The sequence below is a fragment of the Linepithema humile genome, chromosome 6 (genome assembly GCF_040581485.1).
Source record: "Linepithema humile isolate Giens D197 chromosome 6, Lhum_UNIL_v1.0, whole genome shotgun sequence".
NCBI lineage: Eukaryota > Metazoa > Arthropoda > Insecta > Hymenoptera > Formicidae > Linepithema > Linepithema humile.
In genome coordinates, this window is record NC_090133.1 from 26355610 (window position 1) to 26380727 (window position 25118).

At 42.5% G+C, this 25118-nt stretch overlaps 1 protein-coding gene across 1 annotated transcript in view; it reads left to right on the forward strand.

Moving 5' to 3' along the window:
* Positions 1-25118, forward strand: part of da (daughterless) — a 110669-nt gene that overhangs the window by 2659 nt on the left and 82892 nt on the right. The window contains 5 exon segments of the mRNA XM_067357633.1: positions 12469-12521; positions 14546-14613; positions 14615-14805; positions 15033-15061; positions 15423-15467. Coding sequence (XP_067213734.1) covers positions 12469-12521; positions 14546-14613; positions 14615-14805; positions 15033-15061; positions 15423-15467 — 386 coding nt within the window.

A 25118-nucleotide genomic window follows, 5' to 3' on the forward strand; every position in this document is an offset into this window, starting at 1 on the left:
TCGCGAGCCTTCAATCTACGATATGATCGCTCTATTCGCTATTTTGCAAACAGTTCGTATTGAATTTCGGTCTAATCGTGCGTGGAGAACGGTGACGTTGCGTAACAGCAACAAAATATTAACTGCTATAGAATTTTTATATTATTTTTAATTATTGATAACAATTGATTAATTTTCAATTGAATTTAATTATTTTATATCAATATATAAGTGTAATTTTAAACGATAATAACGAATAATATTATAACTTCTCTTGTTCTCATATGCGAAGTTAGGCCGTATAATATAACATCTTTGCTTGATTTTCTGTAGTATTCTAGAGTCGAGGGTACGATGTTGAGTTCAAGTGCAAGGGTATCCAAAAATAGCATCCACCCTACTTACCGAAAATATTTCCGGTGTCCGTCTTAATTTCCCCTCATTTAGAAAAGATTAACTCATCGGGCCTTCCCCAGGCTTCTCCTCCCTGAACGTAATTGACCGATCGATCGAAATTTTATCAGATACGCAACACAGTGTAGTAATGTACATAAACAGAGATAAAAAGCGGTCGGAAAGATAAGCATTTCATTGTCCGTCCGTTTCGTAACCTGGCAGCCGCACAGGCGCTACGAAAATTATACTTCGCGTTGCATCTTGCCGCGGCGGTGCGGTGCATCCCCGAGAATCTATCGGCAAGGATAAACATTCGCGCAAGAAAATAATCTGATTTGAAATTACGCGAAATGTGGCGAAACGCGGAGCCGAACCTAACGACCGATCGGATCTAAAATTATACCGCGTACAGTGTGACTCAGACGGATAAATCTACCTGGATGCGAGTTTGTTTCAGGAAGTAGCGAGCTTCGATAAAATGTGATTTAGCAAGCACACATGATTTACATATAGCAAGACTGATCGAACGTCACTTTGTTTGTGCTAGATAATTTTTTTGGTCGTACTTTTTATATTTTATGTATTTGGTACATGTGTTTCAAATAGAAAATCAGACATATTTGTCTGCTGATAAATATGCGTGACTCTTTTTGCCGGCATGCAGTAAATATTTGCGCGCAATTTCTGGTTTGAAATAAGATTGTCTTTTGGGAATTGAATATTCCGAGTGAGACCCATCGAGAGCCTCGCAATTCTCTTTCGATTGCGAGATATCACATATCGTCGCACCGCTCAGCATTCTGGGGTACGTCGGCCGAACCCCACGACAGCGCCATTTTCGAAATTCTCCTTCCTCTGGCGCGAGAGTTTAAGCGAACGACCATAAACGAGCTCCAGACACAACACTCGTGACTTAGGTCCTCCTCTCTTTTTCTTTCTCCGGCGTGCGCGGCTATGTCCGTCTCCCTTTCTTCTTATTCTCTCTCTTTCTCTCCGGAGAATTATCGAGGGAGTGTCACCGTGATGCACCTGCCTCTCGCTGCCTCTCTCTCTTTCTTTCTCTCTCTTCGTTTTTTTCCTCACTCCCGTGTACCGCCACCTCTTTCTCGGCCTTTCTTTCCCCGTCTCCCGTGCACGCGCCTCGCGCGCGCGTCCTCGAACTTATAATGGCTCATGTCGAAAACCCACATACTTAAAATATGAAGGAGGGTGCGTCATCCTCTGTCGTAGAGTATACCTCCGCGATGTCGTACGATCTAAGATTGACCGCAGACCGCGGAATTTTGATTCGCTTTTATTCTTACTCATTTTGGTAAAGACCTATTCAAATGTTAAAAAACAATTTTTTCAAAATAAGAATACAAGAAGTTTTGGCAAATGCCAATTAAATATTGAAATAGACGTTTCAGCATTTCGTAATCAGTAGGCATTTTACAGAACAGCTTTTAAAATAACAATCTTCTTTAACTTAATTTCAAAATATACAGGATGTAGAATGAAACTTGTACGATAAAGAGTGAGATTGTATACGATTAAAATCTACGATAAAATCTACTTAATCTCTCCCGCGTAAATCCGAGACACATATTTCGCGGTCAGGCCGTCGTTTCGTTTATTAATTCTGAGTGATTTATTAGCACTGAACGGTGCAACTTTGCGGAGAGCGCGTTTACACGAGATGCAGGCAGATTCCGCGAAGGCGATAGCAGTATCGCAGTTATAAATATATTCTGGCGAATTTTATCAGGCTGGCGGTCTCTCCTTGGACGCTTTTCAATCCTCTCCTTAGGAAAGGCCAAGTCCAGAGTGCGTTCACGTATGCACGCACACAAATTAAGGGCGCGGGCATAATCTACATTTACAGCGGGGACTCGATGAGCATCTGCTTCCACCCCTCTCACCCTCGACCCCTCCCCGTTCACCCGTCGCCCTAAACTCGATCCCTTTCCCCGCCAACGAGCATCCTCTCCCAACCGCGCGCATTCTCCCAATCAGGATCATTCCCTCTTCGTTCGTTGTATCGAGTTCACTCCTCTCTCACTCTGTCTCTCTCTCGTCCCCGCTCTCTTCCTCGCGTTTTCTTCATCATTCCCTCCCTCCTGCTCTTTTGCAAACACACGACCGAACGCAGTAGTGTCGATAGGTCATACGAATCCCTGGTCGAGCCGGCGGTCTTATCTCGATATTATTAATATCGATCTTATCATGCTGAAAACAGTTATAATTGCGTTAGTAATACACTTAGTTAGGAAATTGCATCCTTATTGCAGCAAATGACAATTCAGACTTGAAAGTATAAATGCTTGAATAAAGATTTCTCCAGGAAGTACAATATTTTCGAGATAATTTCATCCTATTTTAATCCGGGATAATTTTCCGCCGCTGCCTAACACGTCGAAATTTTTCTTTCCGAGCACAAAGCGATTTTTATATGATCGTGTATATGCACTTGATCTCATCGCCGTTACTTTGGGCAACCAAAAACAACTAACGGCGGGAAGCAAACGACGGAAAATGGAAAACATTTTAAGGCTTTTTGCGGAAAACACGGACGCGCGGCACTCGAGAATTCCTGACTAATGCAAGTCCCTCGTTACCGAACCGCGTATACGCCATTCGCCGCACTCCTGTTATGGTCGATATGAATTTGCCACTGCGTGAAACTCTCACTCCCGGGTCCTCTCCCTACTTCCCTCCCTCTCGCTCTCGTTACTTCACTATATCTCTCTTTGTCGCTCTCTCTCCGTCCCTCTTTTTCTCGCATTCGTAACTCCATCCGCTCTTCGAAGTTCCTTTCGGTTCATCTCTCTGTACATCCTCCGCTCCACACCCCCATTTCCTCTCCGCAAATTTGCGATGCTCCGTGGAGAAGAGCAAAAGTCCATTAGCCGTGGCGAGAACTGGGTTACAGAAACGAGCTTGGCGCGATAAAAAAGATGCCGTATGATCCGCGTATGGTTCTCGTTGTACGTCGTTCTCGATCGACGTCGTAAACATCGTGCAATCGATTCGTATATGCCTGATGCCTGAAAAATTGCGAAGATTAATTCTCGTCGAATACGTTTTGACGACTAGAATTTTATTTTTAATAATTGGAGTCATGACTAAAAAAAAAAAAAAAAAAAAAAAAATAGCTGTATTTCAAGATTGACGATACGGAAGAATATATAAGTTCATCGCTTTTGAAAATCTTCTCGTCGCGACGCGATCGAATGACATCCTCCGCGAGGAATATCTATCGTCCTAGAGAGCCGTGTCTCTTACCAGCCTGACTGAAAGCACCACCCTACAAGGGGCACCATATCCTGGTATCCCCTTGCTTCATTGGCGTAGGCGCGATGGTTCTCAACTATGTTTCGCCGTTTCGCGCGGTGAAACATCGTAACATATCTCTTATTAGCGTTTAATTTTTTGGTGTTCAATATCTCTGCGATTGCAATTACATAAATAGGTCAACTAAGGCCGCCTATTCTAAACATAGTTACTTCAAGTAGTTCCTCAACGTCCTGTTATGTAATAGTATTTTTCTGTTTCCATTTTTTTTTCTTTTTTTTCAAATGTCTACGTACAAAGCGCATTTTTATACGCGCATAATTATACAAGATAAAAATATGAAAACTTTTTAGTATTAATGAATATTGAAATTAAAATTCTAAAAATTGACAGCTATTAGTAACAAAGTTATACGGTAATAAAAAAAGTTCTAATCAAATGTTGATTTACATTCGTTTATGTAACGTAAAATCTGCAATAAACTCTCCTTTTACACGCTTCTGTTTATCATACAATTATGCAAGCTTTGACACCTCGAGTTATCACATATGCCCCGAGTGACGACAAAAATCAGGAGGCGATGGTGCGATGCCACCTGTAAAGCACCGACGGGACACGTGCAATACGGCAGAGGCGAATCCGGGTGTGTGGGCACGCACATATCGTACGCGCGAAGCGCATATGCTCTGGGTGGGTTTTCGGCGACGCACGGCGCCGACCTGCGCCACGTTCGAAATAGACATCTGGCCAGATTTCGTTAAGTTTGGCCCACATGCAGCGGCGCGTAGTACTCGGTACACGTACGTACACGCGACCAGGGTTCAACAAATGTGCACTCGGAGCACTCCTGGCGGCGCCAGCTCCAAAAAAGGGGCTTCGATTTTTTGGCAGGTGTTACTGTCCTCGGGCGCGCGACGTCACCTTCTGACGTTCAATGGCCCGAAGTTCGAAGGAATGTTGTTTCTAATTAGGTAAATGATCACGCGAGACTCCATCCGCGTGCGATGAAAGAACCGATGCTCGATCGAACGTACATCCTGCCGTTTATCTTTCTGTGACGAAATTTATCTTTTACATTGATTTTTATTAATTGTTTTAAATAAAATTCATAAAAGAGGTAGAATAAATTAAAATACGATTTAATTGAGTATAAATTTTAATAAAAATTATTATAATTGAAAATAAGGTGTAATATAAGAAGGTTTCTTCTTATTTAATCCAAATTTACTCTGCAATTCTTTACAAAGAGACATTTGCGTCCATTTCGTAATTAGTCCAGGCTTTTCGAAGCCTTATCACGCTCGTTGTGGTATCGCGGAAGTAAAAATGGCGACGAAAGTACCGTGAGATCACCTGTTGAATGTATACCCCGGAGGGCAACCACCAAGATTCGCTCTCCTGCCTTCGAACCTTCGTCCTCGTTGTCCTGTCGCACCTCGTCGTTCGTAAAGCCGTGTGAATGAACACGCGTGTGAAGAGCGTCGCGTAGAGGCGTCGCCGATGAGCGCGAGCGAGAGCAAGAGAAACCGGAACACGTGTATGCCACGTGCCGACGGCGGCACGCGCGCGGACGCACTCTGGCCACTTCGGATCCTCTCTCCTCTTTCTCTCTCCTGTTCTCCTTTTTTTTATACACGTGATTTTACATGCACGCCCCCCCCCCCCCCCGTTTTCACCCGTCAACGGAATCGTACGGGCCACTGTACTTTTACTCGCCGAGAATCGCCACGAGCGATCGATCCGATCTCTTCTCGTTTTCGATCCAGGATTATGCGACGATCGAGATCGTTAAGGAGCGTTCCTCGAGTACGTGGTGAGCGTCGTCGTGTGCAACATTTACCAACGAGCGTGATGCAACTCGCGTTTAACCCACATTCTCGAATACTTGAATTAAATTCAACTGTTTGCCACGAAACTGGATCGCGCACTGACGTCGTAATTGCGCGTATACCAGAATTTATTATCTCTTTATAATATCTCTCGTATACGTTGATGTATCTCTCGTGTCTTGCAATCTTTTGCGGTCTATGTTTCTGAAATTTATCTCTGAAATTAGCATCATGAGACAGAAGTTTATGTTATGAGAGAAAATTGTATTGTAAGAGAAACATTAATTTATTGCATCTTCTTTTCATATTTATATAAAAATTCTTTAACTAAGAATTTTCAAATTTCCGTTTAATTTTTTTTCCCTGTTGAAATCTATCATTTCTTCGACATAAATCAAAGATATTTCGGATCACTCGGGGATGCGATTGCGCGAAGCTCCGCGAGAATGCAAAAGACAGTATTAATATTGCTCTTTGATTTTAACAACGACAAGTTGAGATGCACTGGGGCCCTCGTGATCTGCGCCAATGTTTTCCAGTGGGCCCCTTCTAGAGTAACACGAAGGGGGGCACTGGCAGCGACAGCTGCTGCTGCTGCTGCTGCATTTCCCCCTTTGTCCCACCACCTTCCTCCTCCCCCTGTTTCCTCACATACATACGCTCGCCCTCTCCTCCCCCTCGGCGGCCCATGGTCGCCTTGGTCTCGCGGGCCCCTTGGCACGCCGACATCCCCCACTATGGGGTCCCATGGTCGCGTGGCAGGCAGCCTTCTCCTCCGACAAAATACACCTTCGCTGTTCCGTTTACTCCCGAACGGCGCAACGGACGATCACCCCTCTCACCCTTCTCCCTTCGTTTTCTCTCCTTCTCGCTTTTTCCCTTTGCCGCTCGTTCGCGGACTTTGTCGCGCTACCACTTTCTTTCTGCTCTTTCGTTTGCTCGCTTGCGACCGTGATGCTCATACGAGTATCAGTATTCGCTCTTCGGTATATCGAAGTTTTCCGAATCTTTAACTTTTTATTCTTATATATTTTTATTTCAATGTGCAAAATTCGATTAAAAATAGGAAACAGTGATATATTTACGTAAACCTACGAAATTATTTGCTTATTACGATAAAAATAATTGTCATTAAAGTACTGGCAATAGTGCGCAAAATATATTAATATTAGATGTCAAATATTTTAAGGATATATATAGAATATATAGACTAACAAGATTATCTATTTTATATATATATATATATATATGCTTATTTCTTCGTAGCAGTTATTGACTAAAATATTGGATAAATTTGTCAAGGACTAATAATAGATAATCTTGTTAGTCAATATATTCTAAATAAGATGTATCCCAAACAAAAAAGAAAGCCCAGCGATAATCTTCCGAGGCGAAATTTCCCATTCTTTTCTTTGGGACAGTTGTGTTCTTTTGTACTCTTGTGGACTCCCGTTGGCACACGCGACATTTCCTTTGCGTCTCTCTGGAAGGGGAAACTGGAGCGTGGCCAGAAGTTCGTCCTCACAAAATTTCTGCCTTTTCAAAACCCTACTTCCTCTTGCTTCCGCGCTGAGCCCCGTGGGATCCGTACCGCGCTCCGCGGTTTTCGGGGCCTATCGCTAACGTAGGTATAGGGTCAAAGAATAATGTCTAAAAATGGAACGTGCTTTTCGAATCTCGATTATCCTCGCCTCGACGATCCCATTGTGCACCCGCGATTTTTGGGTCTTAGGGCTACCATCATAGTACTTTCATTGTACTTCCTGCAATCCTAAAAATAATTTTTTTTTACATGTTTTAAGTTTTAGATATTGTTTATTTTATTCAGTCTTATAGAAATCTTGTATAATTTTAACGAATTAATTATCTTCGCGATGTCAGGAAAATATTGCAAATTGTGAACATACTTTTACACCCTTAAATTATTTTTTTTATTTTTTATTAATATTTTTCTACAATTTTTTGCTGTTCAGGGTATATATTGAAGTCTTTGTAATAATTCGGAAGTAATTAACTCGTGGGATACATAACGGATACGTATTACCGGACGACGAGATAATAGAAATCGCGCGGGCTCGGTTGAGCACCAATGGCTACCTGAGCCCTTTTCTACGTTTTTTTCGTCCTTCTCGTCTGATTCTATTCTTTACTCCCTCAGTAGGATCCTATACCCCGCTTCTTTTTCGGGGTCATAGGCCCCGAGGGTGGCCCCCCGCTACCGCTGTTTCTGTATACCTCAATGATCATGGGTTCTTTTTTCGTCCTCTTTCTCGTTCTTACCTGTGGAAGCTTCCAACACCCTTTCGGGTCGCGTGGCACTATGCACTGACGTGATACACACGCGAATTCGACGGTCGATCGATCCAGTGGCAGAGTTAGCGAGTGCGGGATTCTATGTGCGAAAAATTGATAATCTGAGAAAATTATTTTCAATTTTGATTATTGTGATGAAATAATTGAACGAAATTATTATTGAAATAAATATTGAATATGTTTGCGAAAAATATACTGTGCTCGTATATCACATTATTATAAATTTTTTAGAGAAAGTTTTTTTTTTTTTTTTTTAATTATTTTGTAGATTAGATATCGATCCTCTTAAAGCATAGGATATAGGCTACTTTTGAATCTTTTGAGAAATTATTACTGACAAAATGTAATTGTTGAGCTGTATAGTTTTACATTGTTTCGATCGCGACTAAAAAGTTTCATTATCCCTTAACCGTTATGGAATTAAAAGACTTAACGACACTTTTATCCTGAGATTCTTGTGCGTATACAAGTTGCTGGAGTTGGGGTGCACCAGGCGTCGCGTCTCCAGATTTACGCGAGAGTCTCCTGTAAAGCTGTTTGTAAAATTTACATCGCGCGTACAAAGAAAGTGTCGGGCATTTGTCGGGCGAGCTAATTGAATTAAGCCCGCCTGGGCGCGCGCGCAGGTGTTCAATTATTTCCTTTTACCGCTTTACGAGCTCCACCTTTGTCGTGATACGCTTCGCGAGATTTTTCTTGGCGTTAGAACGGCCGGAGCCGCGGCGTGTAATCTGTTTGCGTGCGGGCGCGCTCTCTCGACTCTCGGCAGGTGATCCGCTGAATACCGCGAGAAACGATAGAACGACGATTCGATTAACTCGCGAGATAACCGGCTGAATTATTTTTTGGCCAAACATGAAAACCGGCTGCTGCGATTCACCTGTGCGCCGTTCGTCTTTTTCTCCTTGATTTTCGTTACGTTCGACGTCCCTGAACTTTTTTTTTCTTATCTGCTTGTCATTCATTATTCGTGACTTAATTAATTTAGTATATATACATTCTGCAAATATTTCTAAACTATTTAGAAAATATTTATTATTATTTTTTGCCATGTTGAAATGTATTTAAATACTTTTTAGAGGATTCAAAACATCTGTTACTAGAATATTCAGTATTCATAAATTTCAGTGTATATAATTGGTTCATCCATGCTTAAAATTAGAAAATTCCTTTGAAGCGATCTGTGCGAGAATACCAGCTGAACGAACGGACGGCAGATTATTTTTCAATAGAAAAAAGCTTCACGGCAAGGTGAAGAGTTAAGGTCCAGGCGGAGTGCGGTCATTTAACTCGGGATCGTATTAAATGCACTCGATCAAGCATTCTTAACGCGATACCAGTACAGCCGCACCCTTTCACGCGTACTTTGATCTCGATTTTTCCAAAAATCCGCAGACGATCAGCTGCAGTCTCGCGTTTCTGATGCGACTGCTTTTATCACGTGATCGATTTGCCATGTTTTCTCCGCTATTAATTGTTCACGGTGAACCTGAACAGCAGCAAATCTTTCTTCTTTTCGACCATCGCGCCGCAACATCAAATCGCGAAATCTCCAACTGGGAGCCATATTTTTGCGCAAAATGCAGATATCTCTCTCGTGGGCACTTCGATGTCGCAGCAGTGCGCGTCCACGCTCACGCGTGTCTATTTGTCGCTCTCGCGTTCTCCGCTTTTTTTACGCGCGCACTTTTGTTCCGGGACGCCGCGCACTTCACACGAGCAAATACCTTTTTTTTACGAGATCGTCAACGCTGAAAGTGTCCGGCAGTTTTGGCCTCGGCGCACATGTATGCCCTGCGATACACCACTCTTCGCGTTCCAGTTTTTATTCGATCGCGAATGCTCGCGATGCTCGATAGTTAGAAGCTGGCTAAACGCTGGATAACTTTGATTAATTAAAATCTGAATTAAAATCTTTTGGCACTTTTTATAATTAAATTTATTAAAACGAATTATATATTAGCGAAATATCGATCGATATTATTAGCTTTTTTCATTTATATTTCTTTATACTTTATCGCAGATTATGTAAGTCCTTCATTATTTGATTAGATATCTCACTGCGGCAGGTGTGCAAGAATTACACAAGTGTGTCTGAATACACCGATATCATACTTCCGGTCTTATACTTCGAATTGAATGCATCGTAACTGGATAATTATGAATTATGATTATTGGTGACAAATTTAAAACTATAATTTTGTCGATTAGTTTATTTTATATGAGTTTTACATTCAAATTTTTATGTATCTTACAAATATTTAGAATGATATAATTACGATACATGAATTATCTAGATAAAATGCGCACGTCTGCGAAAGTTCAAAATTGTATGGCATTATTAATATAAATTTTGACATGTGTCGATTTTGGATATGATTTAACGCAACTATAAATTAGAATAATTTATCAAATGTATGATAGCGGCCAGCTTTCGCCGTGTCTTCTATTATGCGATTGGTACTTTGCGGATTTTCGGCGGAGTGAAACACGACCGACACATCGTGGTCGCCCGCTGAAAATCGCCCGCCGTACAGCGGTTTTCGAGGTCGTGTCACCCGAATCGCGAGGTGTAATACCGAATTGATGTCGACCGAAAACTATACGGATACTATCGCACCGGATATCGTCGGTGTATTGCGTAACAAATTTCGCCTAGACGACGCGCTGCCGTTCGCCCTTTTTCTCACTCCTTATCGGGCTATTCCTTTTCCTCCATTCGTGTAAGTATCACATTAATCTACGGTTTCCGGCCATTCGTTCGTCCGAGCATGTACGGGAAATCGAACGCGAAAAAAAAAGAGAAAAAGGATCTTGCTAAAGATTTAATGAGAAACGCCTCTCTAAATATACTGTCCAACTTTAAGCGATACTAATTTATATATTGCGTCATTAATAACGCTTTTTATCGCGTGTGTAAGATCAATTGTTTTCAAATGTTTCTGAAAAGAAAATTTCTCGCGACACGCGTAAACGCGTTTCTGATATGACGGTCTGCCGTTGGCGACGGATTACACGCAAATCGCGATCGTTCCCCGACGTCTACGCGCGGGTTTGTACGTACGGTCCAGACCGAGGCCGACACCCGCACAACTAGCAGCATATCCCCGGCTAATTCTTCATCGAACAATTACCGAACGGATGACGGCGGCAGAGACAACGCGGAAGACGAACTAGTCGTGACATGGAGGCCCGGCGCTCAGCACTACGTCATAACGGTCGAGCGGGCTTGCACCGGCTCTGAGGATGACACGATGGACCATGGTTTAGCTTGTCCTTTGATGCATGATATTGCGGAGTCGGTGCCGCACGCTTCGGCAAACATGTCACGAGCAAGCCGAAACTGTTAGGATTCATAGTTATCTCGGGCGATCGTATGCCGTCCGAGGACACTCGCCCTATCGTCCACGCGCGACTATATTCTCCATAATATAATACGTATATATTCGCGGTGCGTGTGCGTGCATGCACCGGCGTCTATGTATGCACATGGATGTATATGAATTCTTCCGCTGCAATGTTATTCTGCGAATTTCAGAGTGCAATGCCGTTTCGGAAGCTTTTAGTCTAACGAATTCTGACTGTAAAAGAATTTGAAGTATATGAGGGGAGAGAGAAGGGATTCACACAATTCAATTATTCCTTTTTCATTTACTTATTCTTTAATTTTCTCTAAATTTAATCGTGTATTTTTTTTTTTAGTATTTTTATTTCAAAAGCTTTTTATATGATATGTTAACTGTATCGAGACGATGAAAAATGAGGTGGTTTATAGATAATACGGAGCATACTCACCGGTGCGTATCTCGTCGAATGAAAATTAATCTCGATGCGGCAACGCGTCGCCCTACAATTCTTTCCGAGCGGTTTCCGAAACGTAAATCCAGCCGATCCTCATAAATTCTCCGCAAGACACGATGCGCCTCGCGCATAGGTTCGCGTTCCTCCGGTGTACGTGTACGGGGTGGGCATTAATAACGGATGAAGCTCCGGACTGCGGCAACCTCGTAATGTTTATCTCGTTGTTTATTCCGCGTGCGTACCAGCCGCAACGTGGAAAACGCGCGTATATATCCCCGCGCGCGCGGATTCTTAGCGCGATCGCGGTTTTGATTTATAAAGACGCATCGCGAATTTATGCCTGGCATTAATTTTGCATCGACTCCTCGCGCGAGGGGAACTTTCTTTTCGCTCCCCTTTTCGCCCGGCGACTTACGCGCCAAGAATATTGCGCGCTCCGGGATGTGGAATATTCTTTTTCCTTATCCCCCACCAGACACTGCGGATATTTTGTCAGATACTTCCCTTCTTTGCCTTCCTTTTAGTATCGCGGAACGCCTGTGCTTTTATTGGCCGAAGGATTATGCGCGAACGGTACACAGGATGTTAAATTTATACATGAGTCTTGTATGTATTATAAAGATTTGTCTTTGATATTCAATATAATATACATTATAGAGTAGAAATAAGTGATTTGTATTTTTGGTATTTAGTTATCAAATAATAGATATAATAGATATCAGGTTTTATCATTTAAATATTTTTGTTGTTTAGACACAATGATATGAACTACAAGGCCCAAAAATCTTTTGATAAAAATATCTCTTGATAAAAAACTTATCGCTCATACATTGCTTGGAATTGGTTTTCATATTTTTGTTTCTTTTATCTGTTTCAGAAAAACCAGGCTTTCAGACGCCGTATGGTTCCACAATAGACAACAACGGAATGGTGAGTGATCTCTTGATATTGACCTTCACACCGACAATGCGATTCGCGGCGATTTCCTCGTATGCGTAACCACCGCGCTTTGTTCGTGCCCCATTCGAGCCAAGCGACGCGCGAGGGTAGCTGAAATATTCGAGATCTCTTTCTTTGTTGCGCGGCCGACTTGAAGTTCTAAACGAGGCGGGATTATGTAAGAAATAGGAGCGCAATAATTATTGCAGTCGTAGAAGCAAATTTATCTGAGAAAAAGTTACTCGTTCCGCGCCGCCCGACTCCACTCTCACCCTCCGGCATCCCCAGCGTAATCCCAAAACTTTACCTCGGATGATATTTTCGGGAAGCGGTTCTCATTCCCTCTTTTCCCTGAGATGGATATTCTTTTCTGACAAACATATTTTTTTAATGCAAACATCTGCATTTGTCTGATATTCTCTCATTGATTTTAATAATATACATTTTTTTTCGTGACTTTGTCATTTATAGATTAACTATTATTTATTGTATTTACTAGTCATCTCTCTTTATTAATATTTATAATATGCGCAACACTTAGAATTTTGCGAGACTTATTGGAACGAAAATATTGACTAATTGAACGGAGTTGAGAGTCGTTAAGCCTCAACTTTAATATCACTTACGCTCTCTCTCATCCGTAGCGATATATCTATATATGGTGTATCAACAGAAGCGCGTGTGTTCTATACGCGCGCGCGCGCGCGCGCGCGAGAAGTGCTTCGGACATTTTTTGTTTCTTTCGTCGAGATCTTCGTAAAGAGTATCCGTACATGTTGCTTATTTTCAAGAGGCATTACTCTTCGAAATGTCGTGTCGCATGAAACAAAGACGTCGCTTATCAATAATTCTTGTTGCGTAAACGCGATAATGCAATATGTTACGCTTTTGCGTTTTTTTACGCGAAAGGTCACCATGCACACATGCGAAACGTGGGAGACCTTGCACCCACATCTATTCGACGTGAACTAACGATCCATCACTATTCTAATTTCGCACTTCTTCCGTTCGTCGCAATTCGCAATGGTTAAAATTCAAGTATTATTTCTATAAAACGCTCGGAGTGCCGACAGAAACGAAGTGAATGTAGTGTACACATTTTTCGAAAGCAATGGAGAGAGCAATATCTAATCTGCAGTCGTTAAACCATAACCGATAAGGAATATTGATTTCGATGGATGATTTATTGAAGCTGCCTCCGAGTTATCGCATTTTCTCCGTTACGCATATCCCTTTCTCGCGTCACTCTTCCTCTCTTCTTTCATGACTTGCGGTGGTTATCTAAAATCGATACAAAATATATAGCAGTACTTGAAGTTAATTTAAAAACTTTTTAATCGTGTGAGTGTCAAAGGTAATCGCAAGAATGCATACAAAATATACACGATCCGGTTTATCCTATTTATTTTGAAAAACATCAACAAGCGTTTTTCTATGTATTTTGAGTAAGAATTAATCTTTCAGTTATATAAAAAATGAAGAATACACTAAACCGTACGACTATCTATTAAACAGTGCGATAAAAGAAAGAAGCGTTATCGCGCTTTTCTTTATTTATTTTGACAGGACATAGGAAGTGAAATCTAAAATAAATAGGGGGGGAGGAAGAGGCGATAATATTTCCTCTTTTTATTTATCTTAACATTTTAGGATATCACTTATGAGATAATCGCGCAGTTTAGTGTAGCCTTTATTTGTTATATAACTGAAAGATTAATTTATCTTCCTGAGAATTAATCAACCTACCGCGGCGCTTGCAGAAATTTTGTGAAAGAAGAGGAACAAGAGAATCGTTCTTGGGTGAACTCAAAGAATTGATATTCAACGTTATATAATTTTTCAGCACTATCATCAGAACAACCACAATTTCTGGTAGCGCGGACACTCGGTACGGATTCTGTACTGTTGTTATTGTATCGATAATTTGTCGCTGCAATAGTGCGATTATAATTGTCGCTGGCAGAGACGAAAATGAAAAATCGGGAAAAAAGAACGTGTTTCGATTTCTGTTTCAGGCGTATGGCGCTGGTGCATTCGGTCCTACGGCGGGTGGACCGGGCGGGGGGCCGGGTGGAGGCGTTGGGGGGGGGGGGGGGCGGCGGTGTTGGCAGTGGCGGTGTCGAGAGCGCTACCTATCCCCCGGACTCGCCGTATTTTCCGTTCGGGTCTAGGGGTGTACCGGTCACAGTAGGCACTGTGAGTACTCCCACCCCTATCGTGAACCCGGCGACCCCCACTGGTACCAACGGCGCACGGTTACCTAATCCCACTGGCGGTGAGTCCTTTGTTATCATATTATCTTTATCGAGCATCGAGATAATGAAATAAGAGTGAACGGAAAATAAGAGAAAGGTTGGGAAAATATTGGAAAATTTAATTTTTGTAAGCCGCATGTTTATGATATATTTATTTTCATTATTGATAAATCAGCTTAAAATTATAATAAATATATTACAAGAGAAATGAATAATTTAAAAAAATAAATTTTTCTATTGATTTCAGGCGCCGCAACCGTGAAAAGAAAGAAGGATGTAAGTACTCAACACCTATGCCATTTGTCGCGATTGTTAAATAATTCCTATTGAAAAACTTTATCGTGAAATATAAACACATACATAAATACATTGGCCATTATGTGAAGTTAAACATATCGCGATTAGATTTGTTCTTTTTTCGCAGTAGCATGTACGGGAGCTCCGACGAGGCGTCGAAAACAAGCGTGACTCACTCGATCAATGATTAGGCACCTCTTGAATCTCGCGATCGATAGCAGCCGCGTTTAGATATTGTATTCGAACACCGGTTTGTCATACAACGATCACGTGAACGTATCTTTTGTATATTCAATCCACAGTACTTTTAATAAAATTTTTTCATTTTCTTCTTTTGCAGAACCTAGACGGAACGGAGGGAGAAGTAGTAGCGACGCAACATTGGGTGAGTAAAAAAGAAAAATTTATATTCTATCGCAAGTCTCGCGTATATTTAGGTTAACTTATAAATTAAGTTTTTGCTCGAATCTTTTCGGCGTATAACGCAAGCGAAGATGCTCGGATGAGCTCAGGCGATGCTTGCGATCGTAATCTTAAAAGACGCCGTTACAGAGGATGATGATTTTACCATTCAATGACGACTAACACGGAACGCCAACGTTTCGTGACATTTTCCCAAGAATTTTGTGTCGAACTTTTCCACTTTGCTCGAAATTTCCCGTTTAATTAAATGTTATGATGACAAGTGCAAAATTATATTTTTTCATATATGTATTTTTTAATAAGAGAAAATCGGGATAAAAAGAGTATCGGGATAAAGAGACGTATACGCGTAGAAAATTCGATACTGTTGTTACAAACGCGTTACAACCATGCGGGTATATGATTACAGGCGACAGTTTGTAATTCAGTGTCTCACATCGCGCAAACAAGGATTCGCAAAATTAAACAACAATCGAGCCGCGGTGGCGCGTCAAATTTGTTGTTTAGAGTTTCGTGTTAAGCAGTGAGGAACGAGCGAGCCGCCGCAGCTCATAAATGACACGCATACACGCGCGCAAGAGAGAGAGAGAGAAAGCTCTCGAGTCTTTCGCAAACAGATATAATATCGATCGATCGTAAGAAATTCAATATTTGTCGTTCGCCTTGCGCGACTTTCGCTCAAAAAGAAGCAAATTGTCTTCCGACGCGATCAAATACAGTTTGCAGCTGTATAAATCCTCTCGATGTATCCATTTAACTGATTTATTAACAGATAAATCGCACAGGGTTGTCAAGGTCTTCTTCTTTTTTTCTGACGAGATTACACATGTAAAAGATAACGATGGTAGCACAATAAGAAAAAAAATAAACTCGCAATTATTTCAATGACAGGTTCGAATTATCTTGATGCAATTAACAAATTTTAATTTATCTTTGCATATCTCGAAGAATATTATGTGTAAGTTCAAAAATTATTTATATATAATTATATTTGATAAAAACAAAATTATTCTGGCTGTGTACGTTATTATCGCGTTACGATGTCGTGCACAATAATAAATAAGCAAACATAACTCCGCGAAAGGATAGAAATAAATCCAGTGTCCCCACGGCAAAGATCGTCGCTAATCTACGCGATACGATGATCCCTCGTTTCGTATAAGCCCCCGCGATAATTTATTCAGCGGGCAAACTGCGCGATTACGTTTCTATTACGATATAGGCACCGACGGCGTTCTCAAGGGTGCTGTAACCGCCGTCCCAAGTGGTTCCTACGGGAATTTCACTTATCGTTAGCAATGTCCGCTGCCTCCGCAACTCGCCCCATTCTAGAGCTCTCTTTCGAACATATCCGTCGCCGGGTGGCAGTGTTAAAAAAACATTTCGCACCGTTTCCGATGGGAATAAATAACCCTCCGTGCCGTCGAAACGCCGTCGCGCGGTTCGCCCCGTAATTTTCGGACCGACCACGGGTCATTGACTCGCATAATCAACGCGTTCACTGCGTTTGATCGTATGTATCCTAGCCATTGCAATAAATCTATATATATTGTTCTGCAATGATCCTTCGGCCATAAATCATACGGCGGATTTGCGATCGACTCTTCTATAACAAAAACATTTCAATTTTACATATTAGATTAGTTCAAAATTAAATTGTTCTTAATGTTAAGATGAAATTAAAATTAATTGTAAAATCGATTGTTTGTATACAGCTTAAGATGCAATTCGTTGAAATCTTAAATTTTAACGTAAAGAAACGATCGAATTTTTTTTAATCCGAGCTCCGGTATTTCCGGTCGAAAAAGAACATCCGGTGGTTCCGGCGGACGCCCTGCGCGGCCGCATATATTGTTTCTGATTCTTCGGGAGCAGTTTCGGGAGCCGCATTTGCGAATTTCCGCTGCGTTACCGGAGGGGGCCAATCTTAGGGGCGTGCGTCGAGGATGGTGGCATCGGTCGATTCGGTTAGGATCCCGCAATTCCGCGAGTCTTTTTTCGGGGGCTTCGTGAGACGTCGTGTTTGTGTGCACGGAGGTCACGGCAGACCATATGGTGTCGCGTGCTGCGGTCGCCAGACCGTGCAGCAGCAGCAGCAGTCGCCCCCTTTCCGAAAGTCTTCCGTACCCGTCCGTGGTTGTGTATAGTCGTGCATCGCGCGCCCCGGCCCCCCGGGCGTCCCGACGGTTTCACACTAATTCGTGGCTTCGTGGAATTTCCTGGGAGCCTCTCGAGTCCCCCGATCCGATCCGATAGCAGCGAGGCTGCCGTGTAAGTGGCACGAATTTACACGCGCGGTCGAGCGAGTGTTACCCGTCTTCTTTCGGTGGCGCGATGGACCGTTTTTTTTTTTTTTTTTTTTCCACGCGGCATAACACACTCGCATATTCAATACGGTATATCGTATGGCCCGCGCATATTTTACGCGTTGTCCTTATGGCCCGCGTCTTTCTGTAAGATTCGACACGTTTCGTGTTGTCGGACTTCTTGAGACGACCTCGATGTGATGTATTTGTTTATGCGCACATTGTATACGTGTGCACTCGTTGCGTCTGTGAGAAATTCAAGGTAACGTTGCAGCATAACGAGCAATACTCGTTTTACCGGCAGGTGCTTGTTTCGACTATAATTAGTGGCATTTTTAAATTTTTACGCGCCTCTCATATACTTTATTAAAGCGAGGATTATATTTATTTACGCGATACACCGAGGCTTGTTTTGCGCCGAGTGAGGCTGATAAATTTCGCGCTTAATTTCTTAATTATGGCAGCCGTGCGAGAGGGGCGATTTTATTTCGATTTTTACTATTTTGTCGCGTCGACTTTGCCTATTAGTAGAACTCGTCGCTTCGCAACAGCTATCTCAACCAATGTGCTTTGATACTTCGTTTAGCGTCCGTCTAATTACACCCTCTCCGTGAACGTACAGGGTTAATGAAGTAATTAAGACGATTTTAATTGCCTTTTAAAGTCAAATTGTAGGTTTTACGTTTAATTGCCTCGTAAGATTTGCGATTCGCTGACATTTACTGTCGTTCTTTTACTTGACGCATGAAACGAAAATATCGCCGATGAAAACTCTTGGGAAGGAGGGGGGGATTCACAGTTTACTTATTAAGTAATGGTAAATTCTCTTGACGATTTTTAATTCTTTCTCATCTCATCACGCCGCCAGAATGTTTCATGTGTTTAATTACGTGGCAATTTTCGATTGCGTTTAATAACCTGTGCATTCCATAAAATTCTGGACGAAAGACACTAATTAGTTCTCCTCCATCGGTCGCTTGACGTAAATCAATGTTAATTTGACGAGAGAATATCGCGAGAGCTGTTCACGAAATTAAGCAGAGACCAGTTTGACGCAAAACATACGCAAGTTTTAATTAAGGAAAATTAGTAAAATACCAATGCCAATTATTTTACAATAATAATTAGATAATTTAAATCGATTAATAGAACAATCGATCGACGATGGAGGGAAAAATTACTCTGACTCGAATTTCTACAAATTTAATGATTTTTCAAGAATAGCGTCGAAGGGTTTTTTTCGCCGAACTAGGCGTTTCCGCGTTTCCGTCGAAGGGTTTTTTTTCATTTGAAAGGCGCGGCTGTCGAATTTCGTTTTTCTGTGAATTTCGTCGATACTGACGTTTTCACACTGACGTCGCGACCGATGGAGGAATGCCATATCATTTATTTAATCGTGTACCTTGTGCGCTTTGTAATGACCGGTTGCGTTCGTGGGACCATTTCGAAAACGAAGTTGAGCCCCGTTCAACAGGCGCCGTAAAGTCCGGTGTTCCGACGTGTTCCCGCCCTTTGTGAGATTACGAGACTGATTCCTTTGGCATTATATGCATTCTCACGAGGATCTTAAATTATAGACTCTAGTCTTTCGAAGGTCGCTTCATATGAAAAACGGAAAAACGACTTCTTGTCTTGCGACGATAAAAGCACTTATTGATACTCTAAGATAATTCGTTAAAAAAAAAAGTAGCAATAGAGAGGCATATTCCTAAGATTAGTTTGAGGAATTTTAAGTACCGTGTAGCAAATAATTTTGAAAAAGCCGGGAGAATTGATTTTAAATTGATGGACGAATCCGCTGAAGAAAGGCAGGCTGATCTAGGACACCGGTGTATAACGGTGTATTCGCGCTTAATATTTTGACGCAAGAAGGAGGCCGTTTTTATTCCCGGCGTCCCGTAATTTGCGCAGCGGGAGGAGATAATCTCAATGATTGCGTAATATGACGCGGCGAAGAGAATTATTTATCAGCGGCCGAGAACGCGAGAGATTTATCGAGCGTGAAACGACACCGACGAACAGCGCGCCCCCTCTCTGTCTGCCTCTCTTTTTCTCTCTCTTTATGGGTTGTATCGCGCGCGCGTATCCGACAGGAGTATGTCCTGTCTCGTCAGCGAATCAATTATCGAGAATCGCGTGCGTGGCCGAGTCCGGCGGTGGAGCGGAAGACGGAGAAAGAAGAGGAAGAGAGCGCGGGGCGGCTCGCTGCTAGAGACGTTTGTTGAACGTTGTTTGACGGGCACCTGTTGCTGGTAGCACACCAACGAATACCTACCTACCTACCTACCTCTACCTCTCTTCGCGGTGTGCAGTCTCTCGCCCGACCGCTGCCGTTCCTCTCACCCCGTTTCTCCGCCGCTTGCTTTACTCCGATCCTTTCGTGGCGCACGCTACTTCATCCCCCCTGTGTGCCTTTGCACTTGTTTACTCGATTACCTCGCGCGCGCTTCTTTTGCGGAGGAAGCGAGGAAGCGGCGTCTTTGGAAAACATCGGAGAAAGCTGCAAACAGAAATGCTCTCGGTGTTGTTGGCGTAGCGAGCGAGTTCGCGTAATTCGCAAGATACATTTTGAGGATCAAAGTTACAACCGACTCGGATCTTACAAGTCACGGACTTATTCTCGCTTTTCCATTACGAATTACATACGTTGTTAAATTAAGTGACTAGTGGTAAGGCAACTGGTGGAAGTGTCTGCGGAGATTTAGCATGCTCTTTCGCTGTCACCGCTACGCCTTTATGCGCTATTATTGGAAATAGCGGATGACGCAACGCGAATAGCACGCGCGCGCGCACGAGTTGGGAGAAATTCGAATTTTTTTTTATTTCCGGAGCGCGCATTTCGTCACGGTAATAGTCACGCGGAGGTCGTAATTTCGTGTGTTGAAATCGCGCGGGATGCATGTACGTTTCACGATCAATCGGCCGACTCTCTTATCGGAATCGGTAAGTGGTTCGTATCGCGGTATTGTCTGGACTCTTTTGTGCCCCGATCTCATCCTTCTTCCCGGTTTTTTCCTCTTTCGCTGACTTTCGCAACGTCACGTGCACGCGCTCTCTCTCCAGATACGCTGACAATTTTATTGCTCGCCGAAGGTAGACTAACTGTAACCACCGCGATTACAATGGGTCATATATGTCTCCAGCTCTTAAGACGTAAAAATGATTCCAGCGGGAACGCGTAATGCGTTCCACCAAGCTCACAGTCGATTGTTTGGAAATGTTTTAATTTATAATGTCAATATTTGATGTCTTGGTTTAATTAATAATAAGAACATTTCTCCACGGTACAAAGTTAATATTTAAATGGTATTTAAGATATGAGCATTTCTCTTACCGGCGTATCGAGTCACGATAATGCAAACGGGTTTTATACTGCCTCGCAGAATGTATTTGCGCTTGATCACATTTTATTTGCGAACCGCGAAGGAACTGCGTCATTCGCATTCCAATTTGGGTGGTTGCAACGGCACGCGAGATACATACGGTAAAACGTTGTGCGCGAGTACTCATCATCTCGTACAAAGATGTAATTGTGCTGTATTACCGTGCGCGGAGACCAGATCGATACGTTTTTCGCAGGTACCGTTACTTTTCAGAAAATTACAGCTTTCCACCGAGGTGCCTGCGAGATATCGATGCCACCGCTCGCGAGAATATTGGTCTTTATTACGTTACGTCGTCGCGATAATCTGTAATTTCTGGCATAATTTCTGCTCCAATTACGGCAGATTCTCGCAGCGGTACAATGTAATCATGTGGTATCTCAAAAAATTATTTATCGTGCTTCATCCTTTTGCTAGCATAAACCCCTTAATGATCTAATCAATTTATTTGCAACTCCTATTACTTTCGCCGCTTCTCCGTCACTCATCGCGTCCTTCTCGCTCGTGCCGCGTTTCGTGCAAACTCGCCGCAGTGTACAGAGTACACAGAGCGCCTCGGGTTTATGGAGTGAGTTGTCGACTTACACCGGGTAAACCACCCGGCCGACGGGCTGACGGTGGTCGTTGGGGCGGTGGAATCGGTCTGGGTGAAGAACCGAGAGAAGGAGAGAGAGAGAAAGAGAGAGAGAGACCACGGATACGATCTATACACATATTTTCTGCCTTCGAGCGCGGCGATATCGTGTACGCTTACCATTGTTTGTCCGCGCGAATTAATTTGTCGTCGACGTAGAAATGCGTCACGGAAAAATGATTAATCGCCCACTAGCTCGGTAGGACGATAATGGAAAGATTTCGTTTTTCATGCCAAGAAAATTCAACATCTCTATTTGACTGTGTGCTCTCAATCGTGTTTTAGGTAATAAACAAATGTTTTTACCATTGCTCGTATGAATGCAAAATTAATGATATTCAACAATTATATATTAGTGTACGGAATGTATTAATTCACCAGATGTTTCGCGACGAGAATAGTTTATGATTACGTCATTCTTGTTAATAAGCCTTTTTATCGATTGTCTGTTTCGCGTGGATACGTAATTTCAGATAACTCGCTACGCGCGCGCACCGTTTGTCAATATCTCGTTACACACCGAAGTGTATTTTATTCTAATACAGAAGGATAGCCTATTGTAGCATTACAGATTACAGCGATGTACCATACATCGGCGGCCGTTGTTGGGCCGTGGAGTATACGAAATACCGTGCAAGCCGACCAAAATGCACGCGTGAGCGATAGTTTACGGTCATTGTGGGATTATCGCGATAAATTATTACGTGTATCGCAACTGTGCTTATCGGTATGCCGATAGTATTAATTGGGTCGTCGAGATTATTACGGGGAATGTATCAATAATAATTACCAGCCCGCCGGGGTTGGAAAAGGATTTCCCTTCGAATCGCAATCAACCATCTTCGTTGCACGAGCGGAAAGGAAAGTACATGAGTAATCAGCACGTTTTTATTTTTCTTAATCGAAGTTTGCAAACGTAAATTTCAATTTTTATTGAAATTCCCAAGTTGTAATTATTTTGCTTTGATGGAATATTCAATAAAATGCCTAATACATAACCGGGTAACTTTAATTTAATATTTAATTAATACATCATTAGTTATTTTATGTGGATATTTTATTAAAATATAATATTTTTAAAAAATTGAATCAATTTAATATTAATTGGATTAATGTCCGGTAGAAATTATTAATTCCATTATTATACATTTATGTGGATGTGAATGGTGTGCTTGCTGGAAACGCGAGTGAGAATTTTTTTGCGGTATTACACGAAGGGGAAATTAGGAGATATTATCGCGCCACGCGAGACGTTGCGTTCTCTGCGAAGGGTTGAAAAGTGGCCCATACGGCCGGTCCTATGGACAGTTGAGTTTTTCATGATGCGTACAATATTTAACCGTCCCGTCCACTTCTATCCGCCCTTTCATCGGCCACCGACGCGTACGATTAATCTATTACTTACGGCTAGCATGAAATTTCGAGTGGCCGCTATCTACCGCCGCCCTTCGAAAGGTCACGTGGCTCGTACGCGGGGGTTTTCTACTCTAGTGGGTACTTAGCGTGTACCCGCCGATCGTTTTCATGGGGGATTAACGACTGCGGTGAGAACTCTGAGCCAATTAACATATCAATAACGTTAAACGGATTCTGCCGGCGGCTCGCTCGTATCGGCGTTGCAAATACATTTTTGCACGGAAAGATCTCTCGCGATGAATCTTGATTAAAACCTTTTACTAATATTTCATTTTTCAAATATTTCATTGAGCTTACAATATACAATATTGATTCTACTAATGGTTCAATGTTTGAGTCAGACGGCCGATATTTTTGATTATTATATTTTCTAAAATTCTTGTGGTGTATATTTCACGACGCGTAACGTGTTACATAAAATTTTAAACATTGAATCGACGCACATACGACGTGAGTAATTTTTCCCAGGGGGAAAGCTTGCTTTTTTTCGCGAGCAATTGAGGCGTGCGAAGATTTCCAGCCACCGTTCGTACACTCGTATATCTCTTTATTGGTACTGTACACAGAGTCCCGCGCGCGCGTGTGTGTGTTTGTTCTACATGCGTGGCAGTGTTTGCTCGATGCGTAGAGCTCAGCCGAGGGTGCGGGATGATACGAGCTAAATCGAGCACCACCCAAGTGTGCTTCATTTGTGGCGTAGCGGGCTGTGAAATTCGGGGATGGCGCTCTCGCGTGCGCTTTCTCTCTCTCTCTCTCTCTACAATTGTCTCCCCCGATCCACCGCCATCCCCGACGGTTCATGATGATTTGTCGGCCGTCTGGCCAGACATTATCGAAAATTCGGCGGCAATCTTCCGCGATGATACCGATCCAGGGTCCTGCGGGGACTGCGCGATTATGCAAAGCCCGGCGTGTTACGTGGAGCGAATTATTTATATTATGTCAGGTATATTACACGGGCGTATGAGTACATCGGTCCGATATGTATGCTGGAATTTTAATGAGTCCTGGATAAGCGTGTTTGTTATATTTTGTTTACCGAATATGTAGATGATGTAGTTTGGTGAACAAATTGCTCTCACGAGTTAACAACAACTGAATTTTCCTCCAAGTTCCGTCGAGATGATATTCCGCCGAAAATTTCCGTATAAATTTCGCTTATACGCAATAAAGCGAGTGTAAAATAAAAGAAGAAGTATAAAGGGATTTTCTCCGAGGCAGGTAAAGCGCGATGACATAAATTTAATAATAACGTTGAAGGTAATCGCGACTAATTAACGATCCGACAGCCGTAAAATACTTCACTCCGTCGAGTGACACAAGTTTCGCAGGTTATAATCCGTCGGAAGATATAAAATGACAGCTCCGCCGGAGCATAAAACCAACAGGCCTGGGGCGGAAAGGTACAGGTCGTCCTGAAAATCGAATATACGGCCGCGGTGAGCGAACCCGCGGGGATGAAGCGGTCCACCTCCCCTTTCCGCGCCGAGAGAATTCGTGCCGGCGGAAAGCCGCGAGATCGTGTGTGCAAACAGCCCCCAGAGCAAACAACCCGTGCAACCCGTAGCGAGCTTATATTATCTGTTTCGACGTGTACTTAAGGGATGCCGTGCCTCTTAAATCTTTCGGCAGTAGCTGCATTTGCGTTACGTATTATGCATTTAATTTCCTTTCGTACACACTACGTTATGTTACGCTGAGGATTTAATCGATTCCGACACGATGATCACGTCTCACTCGAGAACTCGAGAAACTAATAATTTCATTTTACGCGCTTTACAGAATTTTTCATCGACAAATAAATTTGTCTCGATATTTGAAATCCACCGTGTCTCGAATGTTTGCCTTCGAATCAAATTAATGATTTCCTTCTC